General features: G+C 41.8%; 1 protein-coding gene across 2 annotated transcripts in view; it reads left to right on the top strand.

The window, feature by feature from the left end:
* The window catches only part of odf2a (outer dense fiber of sperm tails 2a), a 55,212-nt gene extending 51,092 nt beyond the window's left edge, over positions 1 to 4,120 (top strand). For both annotated transcript variants that reach the window (XM_063073658.1, XM_063073659.1), the window contains exon 20: positions 1,056 to 4,120. In XM_063073658.1, the coding sequence (XP_062929728.1) occupies positions 1,056 to 1,211 (156 nt within the window). In that variant the 3' untranslated portion in view covers positions 1,212 to 4,120. The remainder of the gene's footprint in view (positions 1 to 1,055) is intronic.
* The last annotated feature ends 17,151 nt before the right edge of the window (positions 4,121 to 21,271 follow it).

Here is a 21,271-nt window from a genome sequence, read left to right on the forward strand (position 1 = left end):
TGCATTCACTTCAGTTCTGTGGGTTTTAAGGTGATGAGGCCAGAGTGGTATACCTATGCACTTTTTTTTAAAAGAAGCTTTAAGAATATCCTTGACTTCATTTTTTTCTTTCCATCTCTTAATCTTCTGTCACAACATCCTCAGCAAGAATGCCTGTTTCATGATTCTGATGTTCTTCTTTTAAAGATGGTACAAGTGTAACTGCACACTTAAAGTTCAAAGTAACTTCTATTATCAGCGTATATACATATGTCACCATATACAACCCTGAGATTAATTTTCCTGCGGGCATACTCAGTAAATCTATAGAATAGTAACTCTAACAGGATCAATGAAAGATCAACCAGAGTGCAGAAAACAACAAACTATGCAAATATAAATAAATAGCAATATATAATAAAAACATGAGATGACAAGATAAAGAGTCCTTAAGGTGAGATCATCGGTCCTTAAAGATATCATAGCTTTGTGTGTTTTATTTTTACATTTAATGCACTTAATCAAATTTAATATTCATGACTGTAGATCTGAGATGGGGGCTATCAAACATTATACCTGATTCTTTGAGCATTCCCATCCAGAAATTCTGTGCTACAAGTACAGCCAACCCCAAAAAGATTTCCAAAAAGGGAACTCCTCTCATGAGTCAATAAATACGCATTGAATAGTTCACCTGTGCAGGTCCTGGGATTTGGCTAGTGATTATTCCTTCGATCTCATCTGCTTGCATCCCAGAACAGGAGGGAGAAAATTATTGGGATTGCTACTGTTTATTACCCATTATTTGCCATCGGATTTGCAGGATAGAGGGAGGGGAATGTGAAGACTGGATTACTTAGGGCAATTAGTCAGGGCTTACAAATAATGAATGATGGACATCCTGGAAAATCTGTGTGAGGAACAAGAGAATGTGTAGGAAGACAACATTTTAAGCTGTGTAACTGTGGAGAAGCCACTGTGGTATTGCTGTGAAGATATTTATTTGTTATAGTAAAGGAATGCATTACTGACTGAAAATATTTTGTCAAATCCAATTTATGCAAAATTATTTATAGGCTGAGAGGCGTTTCCAGAGCCGTTTAGAAGATTTAAAGGATCGCCTGGAACAGTCTGAATGCACCAACCGCAGCATGCATAATTATGTCCAGTTCCTAAAATCCTCGTATGCCAATGTGTTTGGCGAATCTGCATTAACAAGTTCTCCAGTTTAAATACCATAGCCCGTGAGGATGACTGTGATATCAAAAAAAATCATCTTGCTGAATTGTGCTTTTCAGGGAGCACGCATATCAAAACTATACAAAAAGGACTCTATGTCAGAGAAATCACCCGGACCCTGTAGTCAGATTGATCTTAAGAGAATTTTCCAAAAACAATTCCTGACTTGTATGGTGCTAGATTTGTGAACCAATCTGGAGCAGGCTAGTTATCAGTAACTGAAAATGTCAAAATGTTTTAGAATCCTGTTTCCTTGCTGATAAATTAGTGCACACAGGGATAACAGTATCGCTTGTCTTGCATTTGTTGATTAAGATCTACAGTATTCATTTTGATTCGCAGCATACTTGCACAGAAAAATTGCACAAACTTCCTTTCCTTGATGAAGTGCGTTTTATAGCAGCTCCCACAAATATAATGCGCTGCAGAGGAGGTCTAGAACATTGTGAGGAGGAATGTTTCATAATTCTTTGGCATGTTCTCTAAATGTTCCTCACTCTAACATAATGCTTGGAAATCTTATTATCCAGGTCTCTGTGAACTGCTCCTTTGTCATTTATGTTCCTCCACTCAAACCATTGCATGAATGGTGTACCATCGGATTGGACTACAATTACATTTGCAGTCCTCTTCCACGTCACCTAAACTCAAGCAGTTTTCCTCAGATGTTCTTGCATCCATTTCTCAATTCTTCATTTATTATTGAAGCAAATTGAAAAACAAATGTCCTAAAACATTCCTAATTATTGGAATCTAAAATATTCCTGTAATTTTTCTTTAAAAAATATTAATTTCACAAATGGGTCATGGAGCAATAGGGCACAAAGAAACAGCCCCCTTGGCCCAGCTAGACCACGCCAAACTGTTATTCTACTCAGTTCCATCGATCTGCGCCTGGACCATAGCCCTCCATACACCTCCCATCCATAGTTCAAAGTAAATTTATTGTCAAAGTACACGTATGGCACCATATACAATTTGTTTTCTTGTGGGCATTCACAGTAAATACAAAGAAGCACAGTAGAATCAGTGAAAGACTGTGCACAAAGACGGACAAACAGCTAATGTGCAAAAGACAAATTGTGCAAATACAGAAAGAAAAGAAAGCAAAATAATATTAACGAATACATCAGCAATAAATACTGAGATCATAAGTTGCATAAGTCCTTGAAAGTGAGTCCATAGGTGGCTGAATCAGTTCAGTGTTGAGTGAGTGAAATTTCTCATAAATGTTACAATTAAATCTGCATCCACCACTTCCACTGGCAGTTCATTCTAAGCAGTGCAAAGTTTTGCTGTGCATTGATCTATGTTATATTTGGCCCATACAGTGCCTCAGCGCCAGCATATTTCACTTCGATAAAAGCACAAAACTGATGACCAGACTTTTGAGTCTGCAATTAAGCAATTTCAATTTTTTGGATCCATTTGACAGTGCTGAAAAATAATGTGCAAAGTATCAGATCAATTCAGCTGTGTTGGATCAAAGCCACAGTCTCTTCCTGGCATATTTTCCATTGCTCTTTCTCTAAATTTTGGTTCTTGACTCTTAAAGGCTGGGTTTGGTATTATGCTCAAATGTTAAGTGGGATTTAGCAGAAGCATTATTGGAACACAAGTCTCTTGTGTGATCCATGTGATAAACCGTACCTTTAATAATGTTCTTAAAGGCCAATTCAGCAACAAAAGTGTCTTTCTTATAGTTTCGCAGCACAGCTTAGGAAATGCTGTTTCTTTTTTTTTAAGATATCGCTGATTGTTCTAAGTCTTGTTTACACTGAGTGGATTGTTTGTGTGCAGTCAAAATAATTGAAGTGAAGAGTGATTTTATTTTTCTCTAGTTATCAGGGAATTCATTTTTCTAACAAGTCAGCCATTATGTGACAATTCTTAATTTTCAGCTTAAAAGTAATATTTCCATCTGAATATCAAGATGAATTTTAAAAGTAGAACTTACAAAAGTTCTGAATTTTAATAGGTTATGTTATACAGATAAGATTTTTAAAAATTCATTATTTCTCTTAATTCCAGAAACACTTAACAAGAACCAGTAAGACACTCCCATTCTTTTGATAAATGAAGGTCTGGGTCAAGTGCCAAATTTTCCCTACACATTATTGAGGTATAGCTTTGCAACAGCTCTGTTTAAAAAGAGAAACTGAGACTAATTTGTTCCAGTTACTGTCCATATCTTCACTTACAATGTTTTTTTGGTTGTAAGTTCCTTTTGTGATATTTCAGTTTCTCTTTAAAGAGAATTGTTGTGGAGTGGGCTGATTGCTTTCCCTTATCAGCCTAATTTTACAAGTTTTGAAGAAATTTGCCCTTCCCATTTATAATTTTATAAACCTGTATGATAATTTGTTAAACCTTTATAGCTGGCAAAGCATATTTTCTCATAAATTGCACCCATTTACAATGGATTGGTATAAGACAGAATTTTATAAGTTCAATATGTAAACCAACTATTCGCCAACAATGGATGTCATTATGATCCATTTGATCTTTTTCCTCCTTTCATTTAACAACCAACAGTAAGTATCTTGTTAAAGGCTAACAAATAGTTATTCTGCACTTTGACTTCTGACAGTACCTCAAGAGGTGGTAGAAATGGAGGCTCCACAGGCTTAATATTAATTTTACAATATTTGTAGCAAGAACAGTTGATCCATTTACCAAAAAATCCCTACTAAACTTTGAGGGATTAAACCACTTTTGGTCCCATGTACTCTGGTGCTTCAGTTAAACATTTTGTTAATCCCTTTTATAAAATAAAAAAAATAAATTTTCAGTGTGAAATATTGCTAAAATTTGTAAATAACACTTTTATACTTGAATGTTTTTAAGTAATTGCAAATGTTTATAATCAGTATCCTATTTTTATATGAATATGTTAATAAAAATGCACATTCGTTTAAAAGTCAATAAATTTGTCATGTGGTGTCTTTTACAATTACACAGATTTTATCTACTCTCTAGGGCACACTTCTTTTGGATGGTAGTAGTTGGTTTGGGCCATGACTTCAAAACTCAATGCAGGGTTTGACTTAATGTTGAGTTGCCTATGGAGAAACAAATTACCAACGATGGAATGGCACCAATAGTCCTAGCAGAAATCCCAAATCAGTATATGCAACGTGGTCAAAATGTGAACAAACACTTATCAACATGGTACACTGACCAACAGAGTAGCATGTAGTATAGCGTTTAGAGTAACACTTTAGAGCGTCGGCTGTAAGATTGAAGTTCAATTCTTGCCACTGTTTGTAAGGAGTTTACATGTTCTTAAATACCATGTGGGTTTCCTCGGGATGCTCCAGTTTCCTCCCATATTCCAAAAAGACACATGGGTTAGGGTTAGAAAGTTGAGGGCATGCTAGTTTGGTGCCAGAAGCTTGGCGACACTGCAGGCTGTCCCCCACACAACCTCAGACCCTGGTCGTTGACCCAAACTATACTTTTATGTACATGTGACAAAGCTTATATTATGATCATACTCCTGTAGTTTTTAGTAGTGCCAGGTGGCGGGAAATCCATAATAGCGGCTACTTTTGATGGGACGGGTTTTACACCTGCAGAGATGTGATGGCCAGGAAAGTCAATGGTTGACAACCCAAACTGGCATTTGCAGACATCCCACCCTTAAAAAAAACTCATTTCAGGGAGGTAGCACTCCCAGTCCCCTGCAACCCCATATCCCTCCCCCGCCCTCCGTCGACCTCCAAGGGTGTACTTTCTTTAGTGATTTTGTCTGATCTGTAAACCAAGTTGGGTATATGCAGAAAATGTGACATTAAAATATGTACTTATATTATCATGTTTATTATTACAACTTTAAGCACGTCTACAGGGAGTTTGGCCTCATCACGTAGGGCATCAATAGCGTAGCTCCTTAGCAGCCAGCCAGCTAGTTTAAATAACGTTAGCTATGCTAATGAACGAATGACACCTGTTAAACTCACCTCAACATGTCCTTTACATTTTAACCCACCATGGACAATAGAAAAGTCACTGTTGCAAACAGTGCAGCGAGCAACACTCTCATTATTTTTGAGGTCGGCTGTAGAGCCCGCCCACAAAAAACTGATAGGTCTACTTAGCAGGGGTCCCCAACATTTTTTGCACCGCAGACCGGTTTAATATCGACAGCATTCTTGTGGACCGGTCAACCGGGGGGGGGGGGTGTCCATCACGACCGGAATATACATGATAAGTCAATAGCATCGTAACATTTTAAATAACGTTTGGATATTAAACACACAGCGCATATTTTCCCCGTATGAACATATAAAATCATTGCAACACACCAATATTGCTGAATCAGTGGGAGCCCTGGGCTTGTTTCCCTGCAACAAGACAGTCCCATCGAGGGGTGAGGGGAGACAGCAGTACTCGAAGGGGGTTCCTTATGTCCAGTCTATTCCGCAATTTAGTTTTCATTGCATTCATTGCAGAAAACTCCACTTCGCAACGATATGATGTTGGAAATGGAAGTAGCGTTTTCAGTTCTTACATGGCTATCTCAGGATATTTAGCCCTGAGTTTGATCCAGAATGCCGGCAGAGATGTTATGTCAAACATACTTCTCAGCCCGCCGTCATTTGCAAGCTGGAGGAGTTGATCTCCTTCCCGCGCTGATATGGATGACGCGCGGGTAATGAGCCTGCATGTGTTCAAGCTCAACAGTGGGTGACAGGGAATGAGGAAAGGTGCCGCTGACTCATCTCGTTTCATATCGCCAAATCAGAACGTTTCCTCGCGGCCCGGTGGATGGGGACCACTCTTGGCACGAAGAGAGACCAGTCCGGATGCTCGCTCTCGCTCTCCCTCTCCCTCTCAAAAATATCAATTTCTGGGATATTGTATATAATTTCCGGGCGTCAGGAAGCCACTATCGATATGCGGGAGACTCCCGGATCTTCCAGGAGGGGTGGGATGTCTGCATTTCGCAGGGTCAATAATCAACCCGTGCTGGCGTGAGCGCTCGAAGAGTGTGCGGAGATGAGACGCGTTTTCAGAGCCGGACGCACTGGCGACAAGTATGTCATCCAAGTAAACAAAAAGAAAATCTAGGTCTTTTAATACAGAGTCAGCTGTTGGAAAGTTTGTACTGCATTTTTCAATTCAAACGGCATGTGCAGAAACTAAAAGAGGCTAAAACGAGGTTAGCACAGCCGCTTTGGGAATGTCCTTAAAGCACACCGACACCTGTTGGTAGCTCCTAACTAGAATGACTTTAGAAAAAAAAACTTTCTGGCTAAATGTGTCAAGAAGTCTGGAGGGATATGATCTGTGTGCAGGTCAGTGGGACTAGGCAGAAAATGGTTCAGCACAGCCAAGAAGGGCCAGAAGGCCTGTTTCTGTGCTGTAGTTTTTTTATGGTTTCTAAGTCCTGGATGTGTGGGAACAGGTAAGGATCGGCCATGTTAAGGCATTGGTAATGGCCACATGACTTAGGGACCATGTGGAGGGGCGATTTTTGACTGGCGTACAATGCCAAGTCTTTCCATGTTGCCAAACTAAACCTTCCTGGTCGCCAGCTTACCTGGGTCCAGTCTGCGCGTCCGGGCATGGACTGGCGGGCCAGTTGTGGGATTGCGGTGCTTCACCACGTTTTGTGACTGCAGTGGAGAATGTGGGCTCGGTGAGGTCTGGGAATTCGCCCAGCGGTCGAGTAAACTCACATGCAGTGTGGCATGTGCTTGAAGAGTCATTGTGAGGAATTTACTGGGGGAGCAGGGTAACGACCCAAAGTGCTTGACGTCCACAAGCCGACAGTCGTTAAGATCAACTAACAGTCCTCGGGCACACAGGAAATCTGCACCAAGCAGAGGTCTAGCCACTTTAGCCAGGATGAAGTCCCACTGAAGCAGAGCATCACCTGTCGTGTCCCGTAAGTCTAGATCTTGCTGCTACTGGCAGCCTCCAGCAAGGTTTCATCGCTCTTTGCCTTCGCATTAATAGGCGGTGCTGGCAAGCAGACTCACTTGAGCACCCGTGTCACCCTGAAAGGGTGTCCGCGATGAACGGCAGACGGCCCTGGCAGCTCGAACCCACGGTGTTCACAGATCTCTGATGTCCCAGTGCGCTGGCACTGTCAAAACTGCAAGGTGGCCAGCACTTCCGAGCGTGGTAAACAAACACAGAGCTGGCACTGTCCGTCTCGCAGCTGTGGGTGTCTTTACGTTGAGGCCTTGCTGATTGGGCTCATTGAGGCAGGGGTAGGAAGGGAAATTATGCATTATGTAGACTATCAGCCATTTTAGCAAGGTCCCTATAGTCCTTCACGGTTGCATTAAAAAAGGGCTACGTGAACCTGATCAGACATTTGCTGCATGAAGAGTTCTTTAAACAAGAATGGTGATTTCCCAGGAGGGACAGCATGTGTGCTGAGGCTGGACTGACAAGCAGAGCAACCGTTTGGCATGCTCAGACTTTAATGGTGCAAAAGTCTGTAAAAGGAGAATGTTCAGCGACCAGTATTTATTGTGATCTAGTAGACTTACCACTCCTGATGCCTTGGAACTGCTGAGCGACACTACCTAGTAGTAGAATTTGTAGCAACACTCATAAAAGTGGCTGGTGAACGCAGCAGGCCAGGCAGCATCTCTAGGAAGAGGTACAGTCGACATTTTGGGCCAAGACTGTACCTCTTCCTAGAGATGCTGCCTGGCCTGCTGTGTTCACCAGCAACTTTTATGTGTGTTGCTACAGATTCCAGCATCTGCAGATTTCCTCGTGGTTGCAAGTAGAATTTGCAGTCCGCAGTCATTTCTCGCAGTACGAATTATGCCTTGGCTTGTACAGACCAGGCCATGGCATTTTGCTTGGTTTGTACGGACGTTGCCAACACTGAGCCCCGAGGAGACCTACAGCTGATGTGACCTGCAGCTTGGTCAACTCTGAGGCCGAAGTACACAGGTATTTCCAACGAGTGGACGGTCACAAGGCTGCGGGACCGGATGGCATCCCAGGGCAGGTACTCAGGATGTGCGTGGCACAGCAGGCAGGCGTGTTTACGGAAATTTTCAACGTCTCATTCTCCCAGTGTAGACTGCCTTCCTGCTTCAAAACATCCACCATTGTCCCTGTACCTAAAAAGACTTAAGGTACTGTAACATGTCTGAAGGACTGGTGTCCTGCTGCACTCACCTCGATAATAAGCAAATGCTTTGAGAGGCTGGTCACAGACTACACTGCAGCTTGCTACCACCCACACTGGACCCCCTACAATTCACCTACTGACACAACCGATCGACAGGTGATGCAATAGCCACAGCTCTACACACCGTCCTTACACATCTGGGGAAGAGGAATGCTTATGTGAGAATGCTGTTCTTGGACTACAGTTCAGCAGTCAACACCATAATTCCCTCCAGGCTCGACAAGAAGCCCAGGGATCTCAGCCTTAACCCTGCCTTTTGTTGCTGGATCCTGGACTTCCTGTCAGTTGGTAAGAGTGGGCTCCCTCACCTCTGCCCCTCTGACTCTCAACACAGGAGCCCCTCAGGGCTGTGTACTAAGCCCCCTCCTTTACTCTCTGTATACCCATGACTGTGTCGTTACCCACAGCTCCAATCTGCTAATTAAATGTGCTGACGACACTACCCTGATTGGCCTAATCTCAAGTAATAACGAGACAGCCTACAGAGAAGAAGTCATCACCCTGACACAGTGGAGTCAAGAAAAGAACCTCTCCCTCAATGTCACAAAAACAAAGGAGCTGGTTGTGGACTACAGGAGGAATGGAGACAGGCTAACCCCTATTGACATCAATGGATCTGGGGTTGAGAGGGTGAACAACTTTAAGTTCCTTGGCATACACATCACCAAGGATCTTACGTGGTCTGTACATACTGGCTGTGTGGCGAAAAAGGGACAACAGCATCTCTTTTACCTCAGACAGTTGAGGAAGTTCGGTATGGGCCCCCAAATCCTAAGAACTTTCTACAGGGGCACAATTGAGAGCAATCTGACTGGCTGCATCACTGCCTGTTTTGGGAGCTGTACTTCCCTCAATTGCAGGACTCTGTAGAGAGTGGTGAGGACAGCCCAGCGCATCTGTAGATGTGAACTTCCCACTATTCAGGACATTTACAAAGACAGGGGTGTAAAAAGGACCCGAAGGATCATTGGGGACCTGAGTCACCCCAATCACAAACTGTTCCAGCTGCTACCATCTGGGAAATGGTACCGCAGCATAAAAGTCAGGCCCAACAGGCTCCGGGACAGCTTCTTCCACCAGGCCATCAGACTGATTAATTCACAATGATACAATTGTATTTCTGATAAATTGACCGTCCTGTTGTACATACTATTTGTTACAAGTTACTATAAATTGCACATTGCACATTTAGACGGAGATGTAATGTAAAGATTTTTACTCATGTGTATGAAGGATGTAAGTAATAAAGTCAATTTTATTTCCAAAACTCCGGCAGTTTCAAAGCGACTGCCTTGGTCAACCTGTTCAATAACTCTGGAATTGTCCTAGAGTATTGGGGTCACCAATGTAGGTTTTCGCAAATAAAACAACATGAGGTGTTTTATGTTTAAGAAAAACTGTAACAACTCATTTATTGTAATCCAAACACTGAATGCAAAGTGCAGTAAAAGTCCTTCACGTCATCACCTCAAATTAGCCTCTTAAAGTGAACCCCAACTCAATGTCGGCGGTTGTGAATTATGTACATTTCCACCAATTACATCACCATTCTTTGAAGAAGGAAGGATATCTCTGATGTCCTAGAAAGGAAAGCCTTGTCCTGGTAACAGGTATAACATAGACAAAGGATTTGAGGAAAGAGAATGGCATTTTTACAGGCGACACCGTGGGAAGAGGTATAATCAAGATAGCCATGTGAATTGGTAGGTTCATAAAAGATACCGGAGGACAGTTCGTCTCCAGAGATGGAGGTAGAGATCGAGAAAGAGGAGGGAGGTGCCAGAAATGGACCAAGTGAATTTAAGGGCAGGATGGATGTTGGAGGCAATGTCAGCACCAATTCGGTCGTCAACGTAGCACAGAAACTCGGGATTCCAGCATCTGCAGAATCTCTTGAGTTGAAGAGTTTTTCACTCTGATGAAATACTTCGCAAAGCATAAAACTGAAAAATAACAACACCAAAATTAACTAATGCAAGACCCCAAAGTCTAAGTAATTTACAGGCTTCAATGTAATTGAAGTCACAAAGGGGAATTAAAACAGTAAAGTGTAGTAGTTCAGTGCAAGATTTGCATCTGAACGTGGCTTTTATTCCATCAAGCAGATCTGAATGGTAGCATTGCAGTAAGATTGATTTTGTGATCTAGACACAGAAGAGATTTTGCAAATGCTGGAGAGCCAAAGTAACATCCAGAAAATTGTGGATGAGCTCAGCAGGCAAGGCAACATCTATAGAAAGGAATAAAGGGTTGACATTTACAGCGGACATTCATCAGGCATTTTGTGTGTGTGTTGTGATCCAGAATTCTGATCGGGAGCTCAAAATCCATTTTCAAAATTCCTGTTCCATGAAGAGCCGCTCCTTAGTTGCTCATTTCTAATTTTCATCCTGTTCCATCTTGACACATCGTTTCTTTTTTGTTATAAATCAATTTCTTTTTAGAATTATGTAACAGAGAAAGAGCCCCTTCAGCCCAATTCATCTATTCCAAACAGGATGTCTATTAAACTAATCCCGTATCTATCTAAACTTTTCCTATCCACGTACCCATTCAAATGATTTTTCTAAAAAATGTAATGGAACCTGCATCTACCACTTCCCCTGGAAGTTTGTCGTATGTTCCCATAATCCTCCACTTAAATCTATATCACAGGTACCACCCTCCTCAGCATTGAGGACCTCCTCAAGAGGAGGTGCCTCAAGAAATGGTTTCTAGACAACAAGGCAAGTCCAGTTGCCTTGATTTACGACTGCCTGACATGCAGTGACCTGGATGACTGAGAACCTTCATAGACACATTGCCTCAAGAAAGTGACGTCCATCATTAAAGACCCTCACCGTCTGGGACATGCCCTCTTCATGCTACTACAGTCAGAGGCTTCTGCCCCTCTGCTATCAGATTTCCGAACAGCCCATGGGCACTTCCTTATTATTTATCTTTTGCATTATTGATTTATTTTGTAGTTCATTTACGAAATGTTAATGTTTTATGTATCGCTCTAACTGCTGCTGCAAAACAACAAATTTCACGACGTGTGTCAGAGGCAATAAACCTGATTCGGTTTTGGACTCCCTCACCAGTAGAAACAGAGAGTGGAAGTCTATCCTATTTGTGCCCTTCATACCTCAGTAGACCTTTGGTCACTCTCAACCTCCTTTGCTTTAGAGAAAAAACCCCAGCCTGTGTCTCTCCTCAGACCTGTGTACAAATTCAGAAATTCTGGGTGACATTCTTGTTTGACATACACTTTCTCTGGTTTAATTACATTCTTAAGAGTGTAGTGATCAGAATCCAATGTGTGGTTTAGTCCCATTTCAGTTCTTGTGTCCTTATGATGCGCTCTGGCTGTTTTAGCTTATGCCCACATGCTGATTTTCATCATAAGTCTTTTCTGCATCTACTGTTCAAATATGTAGTTATTCCATCTTGGTATAGCCCTGCGGAGCCGCCCTCTGCTACTTTCATCGCCATTCCTTCCCAAGTACTGATAGGGTTTCACTGGAAACCAACACGTCACTATTTCTCCACCACCTCAGTTGTTGTCCAGTTGCTTCACTAAATTCCAGTCCTAGATGACCAGAACACCTTCAGTTATCAAACTGAAATGATCAAACTTATTCTGTTTGTTTCCTGTCTCAGTCAGTTCAAAATGATTCTACCCCCCTTTTGAAGAAACGTCGTCGCATTTCTATATACGTTATGTGGTTATATATGTTATATATATGTATATTGTTAAATGACAATAAACTTGACTTGTGTTCGGCTTGCTGAATCAAATGTATCCTCACTTTTTACCCTGACCTGAGATTCAAAATGACACAAAAACAAAGGCAAAACCTTAATCACGTATTTTGTCTCTTCCTTGTACTTGCACTTTTGGGGTAATTTCCTGCAACTCTCCAATACCCTGTTATTTATCTCTATTTTGCAGTCCTCACAGAGTTCTCTGTCCTCATCCTTTCAAACTCTTGGGGTATCTCCAAAGTACTTTGCAGCCAGTGCAGGAATTATGAAGTGTAGATATTACTATGTGCAAATTAGAGCAAATGCCCAAGTACATCAATGTGATAAAGTCCAGATAATCCACGATCTTGGTTGAGATGAAAATTAGTTTAGACAAAGAGGATACATTGCCTTTCATCTCAACAGTGCCACGGGTACTTTAATGTACTGTTCAGAAAGCACAATGGACCTTTGTGTAATATGGCTTCTGAAAAACGCTACAGTTTTCCACCAATCCCAAAATAGTTGTTTCTGCTGAAGTCTCTAAAACGGAACCTGAACCACCAAGTTCTGACTTGGCAATAAGAGTGACGCAGCGCAATACAAAAAAAAACTTAATAAGCTATCAACCTGAAATGAAAGCATAAAATGCTGTAAATGCTCAGTAGGTCAGGCAGCATCTGTGCAGAGAAGCAGCTTACTTCAATAATCAATGATCTTTCATCAGAACATTTTCCAGGAATAGGAACCTCAAAGGTCTGCTCATTTCTGTTGGAGTTCTGTATATCTTAGCCTTTTTCTGGTTTATATCATGACTCCTAAGGGTCCTCACATCACTGAACGAAGGGCCAGAACAATTGCACTTTTTGTCATAACTTGCCAGGGTGTCTCTGCATGCTCTCTCGACGATCTCCTCTGAATGTTAACCCAGCTTCCACATTCATTTTGACATGATTTATTGTACACATTCCACCAAAGGTGTTAGTTCCTTCATCTGTCAAATGCACACTCTGGAAATTTCTGGATAACCTCTGTGTGGGTCTACTTACACATTGAAAACTTTCTTTATAAAGGTCAGATCATTCAGCAGTGATCGCTACACCGTCCTCCATAAAGTCCTGCCTTCGTGCCTGTTTCTACTGGGTGTCACATCAGGAGAACTGAAAATACTTAGATGGCCACAGCTAATAGAAGTTAAGTATCAGTGTCTGATAATTTAAAAAACTACCCCTATCCAGGCCTGTGGTAATTCTCACCATTCACCCCTATTACAGCCTTTTTAAAATCCTCATTCAAATCTTTCCAAGACCTTGTCATTCCTTTCAGCTTTACAATCTTTATTGCATCATTAAGTTTCTTAAATTCTTATGCTGCATTTCTCTATTTTTCATTTCTTTGACATTGGTGGCCATATCCCTAAACTCTAACACCTTGATATCATGTATAAACCCCTCCATCTTTCTCCTTTAAGATAACGTGAAGCTTAAATCCTTTACAAACGCACCTGAATGTTTTCTTCTGTGACTGGATGTGAGATTCTGTGAGTTAAATGCCTTGGGGTGTTTATTTGTACAAGATTTGTGCATTTTTTAAAATATTTATCGAGTTACAGTGTCAGGTTTTTGAAAGTGTATTGTTCCACGTTACCTTTTCACTACCTTGCCATGGAACATGACTTGCAAGTCGTCCACATCTGACAGAAAGCAGCTTTGTTTCTACAACAAGTAAATCCTTTTTTTAAACCAGATCAACATCTCTCGTAGCTGTAACTGTAGAAGTTAAATATCACTTTCATATGCACAAAAGTCTGGAGTTTAATTGCAAATTTGGAATTTTTTCGAGGTACACCCTCTTGTTTTTTTTTCAAGTCAAGATGCAGATTTAATTATGGTAGCATGATACAAAGTATATTGATATCCCTCAGCGCTCCAACATTGTAAATCACATGTTGACCCTTTCCAATCTGTGCTGCTCAAGGGATCAGACTTTGGGAATAAATTATACTTCACTTTATTAAGACTTTATGCCGGCCGGTGGTGCAGTGGCATCAGTACCGGACTTCGAGGTGAAAGGTCCCAAGTTCGAATCCAGCCAGCTCTTTGCACGCTTTCCATCCTTGCTGGGTTGAGTGTTAAGGGAGCAACTCAGCCTCGTAAAAAAAAAACACAGTCAAATGCTATGGAAACGACAAAAATGCCACCCAATGTGCCACGGGGCGCAAAAAGGTACAACAACAATAAGACTTTGGGAAAAATAATAATAAATAACAACAAACACCCTACTTGCAGCAGCATTACTAGCACATAGCCTCAAAAAAAAATCACAAATTATGGACAATCCTTACCACAAAGAAAACAATTAGAATAAAAAAAAGTCCATTGTGGTCATAGAGTTGCTATACAGTAGTGATTAGTGTACCAGTTGGTTCAAGAACCAAATGTTTGAAGAGAATATATATTTTGTGGGATGGATGTAAGATTCAATATTTGAATAAATATAGTAGATTGAACACGGCGCAGCACGTCACACAAACCAATCTTCCGTCCTTGGACTCACTTTACACGGCACGCTGTCGGAGCAGTGCTGCCAGGATAATCAAGGACACGACCCACCCAGCCAACACACTTTTCATCCCTCTTCCCTCCGGGAGAAGGCTCAGGAGCTTGAAGACTTGTAAGGCCAGATTTGGGAACAGCTTCTTTCCAACCGTGATAAGACTGCTGAACGGATCCTGACCCGGATCTGGGCCGTACCCTCCAAATATCCGGACCTGCCCTCTCGGTTTTTTTCGCACTACCTTACTTTCCATTTTTCTATTTTCTTATTTATGATTTATAATTTAAATTTTAAATATTTACTATTGATTTGTAATCCAGGGAGCGGGAAGTGCAGAATCAAATATCGCTGTGATGATTATACATAGAAACATAGAAACATAGAAAATAGGTGCAGGAGTAGGCCTTTCGGCCCTTCGAGCCTGCACCGCCATTTATTATGATCATGGCTGATCATCCAACTCAGAACCCAGCCTTCCCTCCATACCCCCTGACCCCTGTAGCCACAAGGGCCATATCTAACTCCCTCTTAAACATAGCCAATGAACTGGCCTCAACAGTTTGCTGTGGCAGAGAATTCCACAGATTCACCACTCTCTGTGTGAAGAAGTTTTTCCTAACCTCGGTCCTAAAAGGCTTCCCCTCTATCCTCAAACTGTGACCCCTCGTTCTGGACCTCCCCAACATCGGGAACAATCTTCCCGCATCTAGCCTGTCCAATCCCTTTAGGATCTTATACGTTTCAATCAGATCCCCCCTCAATCTTCTAAATTCCAACGAGTACAAGCCCAGTTCATCCAGTCTTTCTTCATATGAAAGACCTGCCATCCCAGGAATCAATCTGGTGAACCTTCTTTGTACTCCCTCTATGGCAAAGATGTCTTTCCTCAGATTAGGGGACCAAAACTGCACACAATACTCCAGGTGTGGTCTCACCAAGGCCTTGTACAACTGCAGTAGTACCTCCCTGCTCCTGTACTCGAATCCTCTCGCTATAAATGCCAGCATACCGTTCGCCTTTTTCACTGCCTGCTGTACCTGCATGCCCACTTTCAATGACTGGTGTATAATGACACCCAGGTCTCGTTGCACCTCCCCTTTTCCTAATCGGCCACCATTCAGATAATAATCTGTTTTCCTATTTTTGCCACCAAAGTGGATAACTTCACATTTATCCACATTAAATTGCATCTGCCATGAGTTTGCCCACTCACCCAACCTATCCAAGTCACCCTGCATCCTCTTAGCATCCTCCTCACTGCTAACACTGCCACCCAGCTTCGTGTCATCTGCAAACTTGGAGATGCTGCATTTAATTCCCTCATCCAAGTCATTAATATATATTGTAAACAACTGGGGTCCCAGCACTGATCCTTGCGGTACCCCACTAGTCATCGCCTGCCATTCTGAAAAGGTCCCGTTTATTCCCACTCTTTGCTTCCTGTCTGCTAACCAATTCTCCACCCACACCAATACCTTACCCCCAATACCGTGTGCTTTAAGTTTGCACACTAATCTCCTGTGTGGGACCTTGTCAAAAGCCTTTTGAAAATCCAAATATACCACATCCACTGGTTCTGCCCTATCCACTCTACTAGTTACATCCTCAAAAAATTCTATGAGATTCGTCAGACATGATTTTCCTTTCACAAATCCATGCTGACTTTGTCTGATCATTTCACCGCTTTCCAAATGCGCTGTTATCACATCCTTGATAACTGACTCCAGCAGTTTCCCCACCACCGACGTTAGGCTAACCGGTCTATAATTCCCCGGTTTCTCTCTCCCTCCTTTTTTAAAAAGTGGGGTTACATTAGCCACCCTCCAATCCTCAGGAACTAGTCCAGAATCTAACGAGTTTTGAAAAATTATCAAAAATTACGTTCTAGTATCAATTGTTTGGCAACAATAAAGTATAAAGTATCCTGTTCTTGAAACTGTGGTGTGGGATTTCGGGCTTCTGTAACTCCTGCCCAATGGTAACAGCATGAAGTTGGTGCTTTCCTGAGGCAGTACCTCCTGCACATATTGCCAGTGGCGAGGAAGGATATTAGACTCTAGGATTCAGAATAGATATATTGCACCTTATTGTGCCTCAGTTTAATATTTTACTGACATATGAACTTAATTACATGTGATTGCTCAAAGTAACCATTCAGAGTTTGGAATATATGATCCCAATGATACAGCTGAAGAGGTAAGAGGGTATATAAGTTTGTTTCCGACATTTGCTGTGAACAGCTTCTTTCTACAAGCCATTAGACTTATAAATTCTCATGCCTGTACATTGCAGCAGGGTCATGATGCAAAGATTTTTACTCCCTCACTTCGTGGGACGGATGTAAGATTTAAGATTTGAATAAATATAGTAGATTGAAGCACTGGGCCATTCAGTCCCATGCGCTTGTATTGTCATTCATTGTGATCATGGCTACTCTTAACGAAATTTCCCTGTGCTTATCTTTTCTGTAATCTCTAAGAAAAATCTAATGCTCTCTTTGACAAATTTACTCCACAGCCACCCCAGTGTTCTTGGGTAGTAAATTCCAAAGATTTGCTATCCTCTGTGTGAAGGAACTTCTTCTCATCTCAGTCATATCGAACAACCTTTACTCAAGACTAATTCTTGGTTCCAAACAGCCCGAGCTGAGAGAAACATCCAGCCTCCATCTACCCTGTCAAACACTGAATTATGTACATTTCAGTTAAACCTCCACTCATTCTGCTCAACTCTAGACAGACTAGAACATTTTTGCTCAATCTCGCATGAGACAATATTCCTAGGGTATCAGTCTGGTAAACCTTCATTGTACACGCTCTATCACAATTTTTCCCTTGTCTTGATCAGACCTGTGTACAAGTTCAGAAATTCCAGATGTGACCTCCAAGCAGGGTCCTGCCTAATTTTAGTAAGAGACCTTTACTTTCACGCTCAGCTCCTCTTTCAGTAAGACACGCATGTTGTCTACCATAAACACGAGAAAGTCTGCAGATACTGGAAATCCAAGGCAACACGCACAAAATGCTGAAGGCCAGGCAGCATCTGTGGAGATGAATAAAGAGTCAACGTTTTGGGCTGAGACCCTTCTTCAGGACTGGAAAGGAAGGGAGAAGACACCAGAATTGAAAGAAGGGGCGAGAGGAAGGAGGATAGCTAGAAGGTGGCAGGTGAAGCCGGGAGGATAGGAAAGATAAAGGGCTGGAGAGGAAAGAATCTGATGGGAGTGGAGAGTGGACCATAGGAGAAAGGGGAGGAAGAGGAGACCCAGGGGGAGGTGAGAAATGGTAAGAGGCCAGAGTGGGGAATAGAAGAAGAGGGAATTTTTATTTTACTGGAAGAAGAAATTGATGTTCATGCCATCAGGTCGGAGGCTACCCAGACAGGATATCAGGTGTTGCTCCTCCAGCTTGAGTGTGTCCTCATCTTGGCACAAGAGGAGGCCATGAACTGACATGTTGATGGTACTTGGAATTAAAAAGTTTGGCCGTCGGAAATTTCCAACATGATATCGTTTACACTGCATCTAGATGTTACACTAGTCTCTTTATCCAAATAATTGATACAGATCTTGGGCACCTGAAGCCCCAGCACTGATCTTTCAACACTTAATTAGTTACAGCTCCTAATGAAATTGACTTGTTTATTCTCATTTAACTGAATGTCTGTTAACCAGTTGTCATTTCTTACCCATAGAGTATCCCAATTCCAGATGCTCTAATTTGACATCTTATCAAAAGCCTTCTGAAAGTCCAACTATGACCCATCTACTAGTTTGACTTCAACTATTCTATAAGTTACAACCTCAAAAAAAACTGTAATAGATTAATTGAGCATAATTTCCTTTCAATAAATCCTTGTAAACCCATTCCAGTCCTGGTATTATTTTAAGTTCCTTGTTACCACATCCTTCATAATAGGTTTAATCAAATTTCTTTCTACTTATGTAAGATTAACTGGCCTCACTACCCTCACCCTTACTTAAATAGTAGGGTTAAATTTATTAGGGGAACTATTCAAGAATATATGGAATTTTGAAAGATGACATCAACTACTTCCAAAAAAAAACACCTTTCAAAACCTTGGGATCATCAGCTCTTAGAAATTTGTTGGCTTTCAATCCCATTAATTTTCCAACATATTTTTTAAATTAATGGTATTTCTTTCAACTTTTCACTTGCTCTAGACCTGTTTTCCAAGTGGTTTTCTCCTGTCTTGTACCAAGGAACCCTCATTAACTTTTGCTGACCTCTACCTTTTCACATATCTATAAATGCTTGTGGAGTTTGTCCTCCTGATTCTTTCTTAAATGTATACTTTATTTTCCCTCACTTAGTATTTTGTCCTCCTTTCCTGAATTCCAAAATTTTCTTGGACTCTTCTTTGGCAACTTTACGAGTGTTTCATTTCACCTGATACCATCCTTAACTTCTCTTGTTAGTCACAGTTGAATTAGCTTTCCTGGCACAGGAGCTGTTACCTGAAATAATAAATGTTTTTCTTTTCACAGATTCTGCCTGACCTTTGTGTTTGTTGTTGCAAATGTTTTTAAACCAATTTTCCTGTTGGGTTTTAGTGACTTAAAGGGATACATATTTGTTGTATTTGTGCAGAAGTTTTTACCATATAAAGGCTCCCCAGTCTATGATAGAAAATTTCCCCTGGGCTCCAGTTCTGTGGCAACATTTGCTGGACATATCGGTATGCCTGGGCTCCTCAGGACAGTTCCAGTATTTACTGTGGTCTTTGAGGCAGGGCAGTATTTACTGAGGGTCTCCAGGATTATATCAGTACTCTTTTAGTACAACAGTGTCAGTACTAGGTTGTTAACATTCAGAACATCTTAATCTACACTGCAGTCTACATCTAGATATTTTGAAAATTATAGCAGACTTTGGTAGTCTCTTAAGGGTTAAATGATCCACCTTCCAAATCCCACCTCTTGGGTCACGTTGAGTTGGTAATAGATGCCTTTAAAAAGGCACTGGTCCTGCGCATTCTAATTGTGCAGGCAACGCTTCCCAGTCTGGTGTGCTGAATAATCCAGGTAGCTAAGTGTGTGTGTGCGTGCATGACATGAGAGCCAAGATGCTGCCCCTTTACATCCTCTCTGCTCTGACTGTGTCAGTGATCTCGGCTCCAGCTGCACCCCTCACGAACTGCGTAACAATGCAGAGCAATGTGTCCATGCTTGAGGTGAGTTGACTAGCTGCTGCACGGCTGCCTTTAACCAGAGACAGGCAGGGGGGTAGAATTGGGGGCTGCAAAATGTTTTCCGTGGTGACATTTTTGGCTTTCTGGTGTTGATGGTAAATGTTGATTTCAGGCAGGTCGCACAACCAGTAGGAAAGAGTGAAATGCAGAGATAGTCAAGAAGTAGAGCTGGTGCACACTGAGGTAAATCTAATGTGCTTCTGAATGTTGATGCCAAGGATGTGCATTTTGATGAAGATTAGATGTGTCAAAAGTAGTCCTTGAGGGACAACAGAGTGAGAAGAGAAAGCAATGGAGGAGATCACAGGCTGCAAATGGAAAAAAAAAGGTTTAATAGAGCAGATGGGAGCAAAATTCCCTACACAGATAAGTGTTTGAAGAAAATCATCTAGTCCACGACGTGGGAAGTTGTGGGTAAGTCAAGAATGACGAGCAGGGATACCATACCAAAAGTAATGTGGTTTTTAAACTACATGGTAGCTGTGTACATACACTTATTGATGCTTCTGGACATATCTTCAGTGATGTTCCTGGAATCATCGGGTATTTCGGGTCTTTCAACATCATACAGCCTCCTCTAGGTGACCCAGCCGGGGCTGATCAGACCCCAGCTTGTGTCCAGATGGCTAGCTGCTTATGACTCCATGGCTCTCCTCTTTCGAGCCACAGCCATCTTGAGGCCCTTTCTGCCACATCGGTGGTACTGCGGATGGCTCTCCTCTTCCCCTCTCCCTCAATGACCAAAATGCTGAAGGCTCTAACTAAAGAATGGGCTACGAATAACCATTCAGCTGCGATACTGACAATAATTGTTGTCATGGCTTGCAGCTTCCTATCAACCCCTCCCTTCGCCGTTGCCTCCAGAATTTGGTTAACATCTTCATCAAACTGCTTCCACAGTGTAGTCATGTTAGCTGTAGGCCATTTGATCTGCCTCCTGTTAGATTTCATGTTAGAGGGATTAGTTTGCAACACTTGGAGGTTCCAGGCACTATGGGGTGACTCCGGGTCTGGCCCCTCCTTCGTCTCACCAGGTTGGACACCTGCGCGTTGTGCTGCTCCTGTTCCCGCCAGACACTTCATCCTCGCTTGGTGGATCTTCAAGCCACAAAATATTGTGAATTAACTTTAGTCCAGTATGGGGGCAAAAGATTTGAATGTGCAGATCTTATCAAAGTGTGTATTTTAAACACAATTGGATTTTGTTGGTTCTCAATCTTACAATGTTAAAGATGCTACTTAAATGCAAGGTATTTTTATTATTGATAGTAGTAATACCTGATGATACCACTAGATGGCACCTCGCCCCATATTTTGGAAATAGGCGGGAGTTTTGAGTGGGAAATCGAAGTACACGGTATGTCAACCAAAACAGGAAATACTGGTAGCAGACCA

This window comes from Mobula hypostoma, chromosome 21, assembly GCF_963921235.1.
Source record: "Mobula hypostoma chromosome 21, sMobHyp1.1, whole genome shotgun sequence".
NCBI classification, from domain to species: Eukaryota; Metazoa; Chordata; class Chondrichthyes; order Myliobatiformes; family Myliobatidae; genus Mobula; species Mobula hypostoma.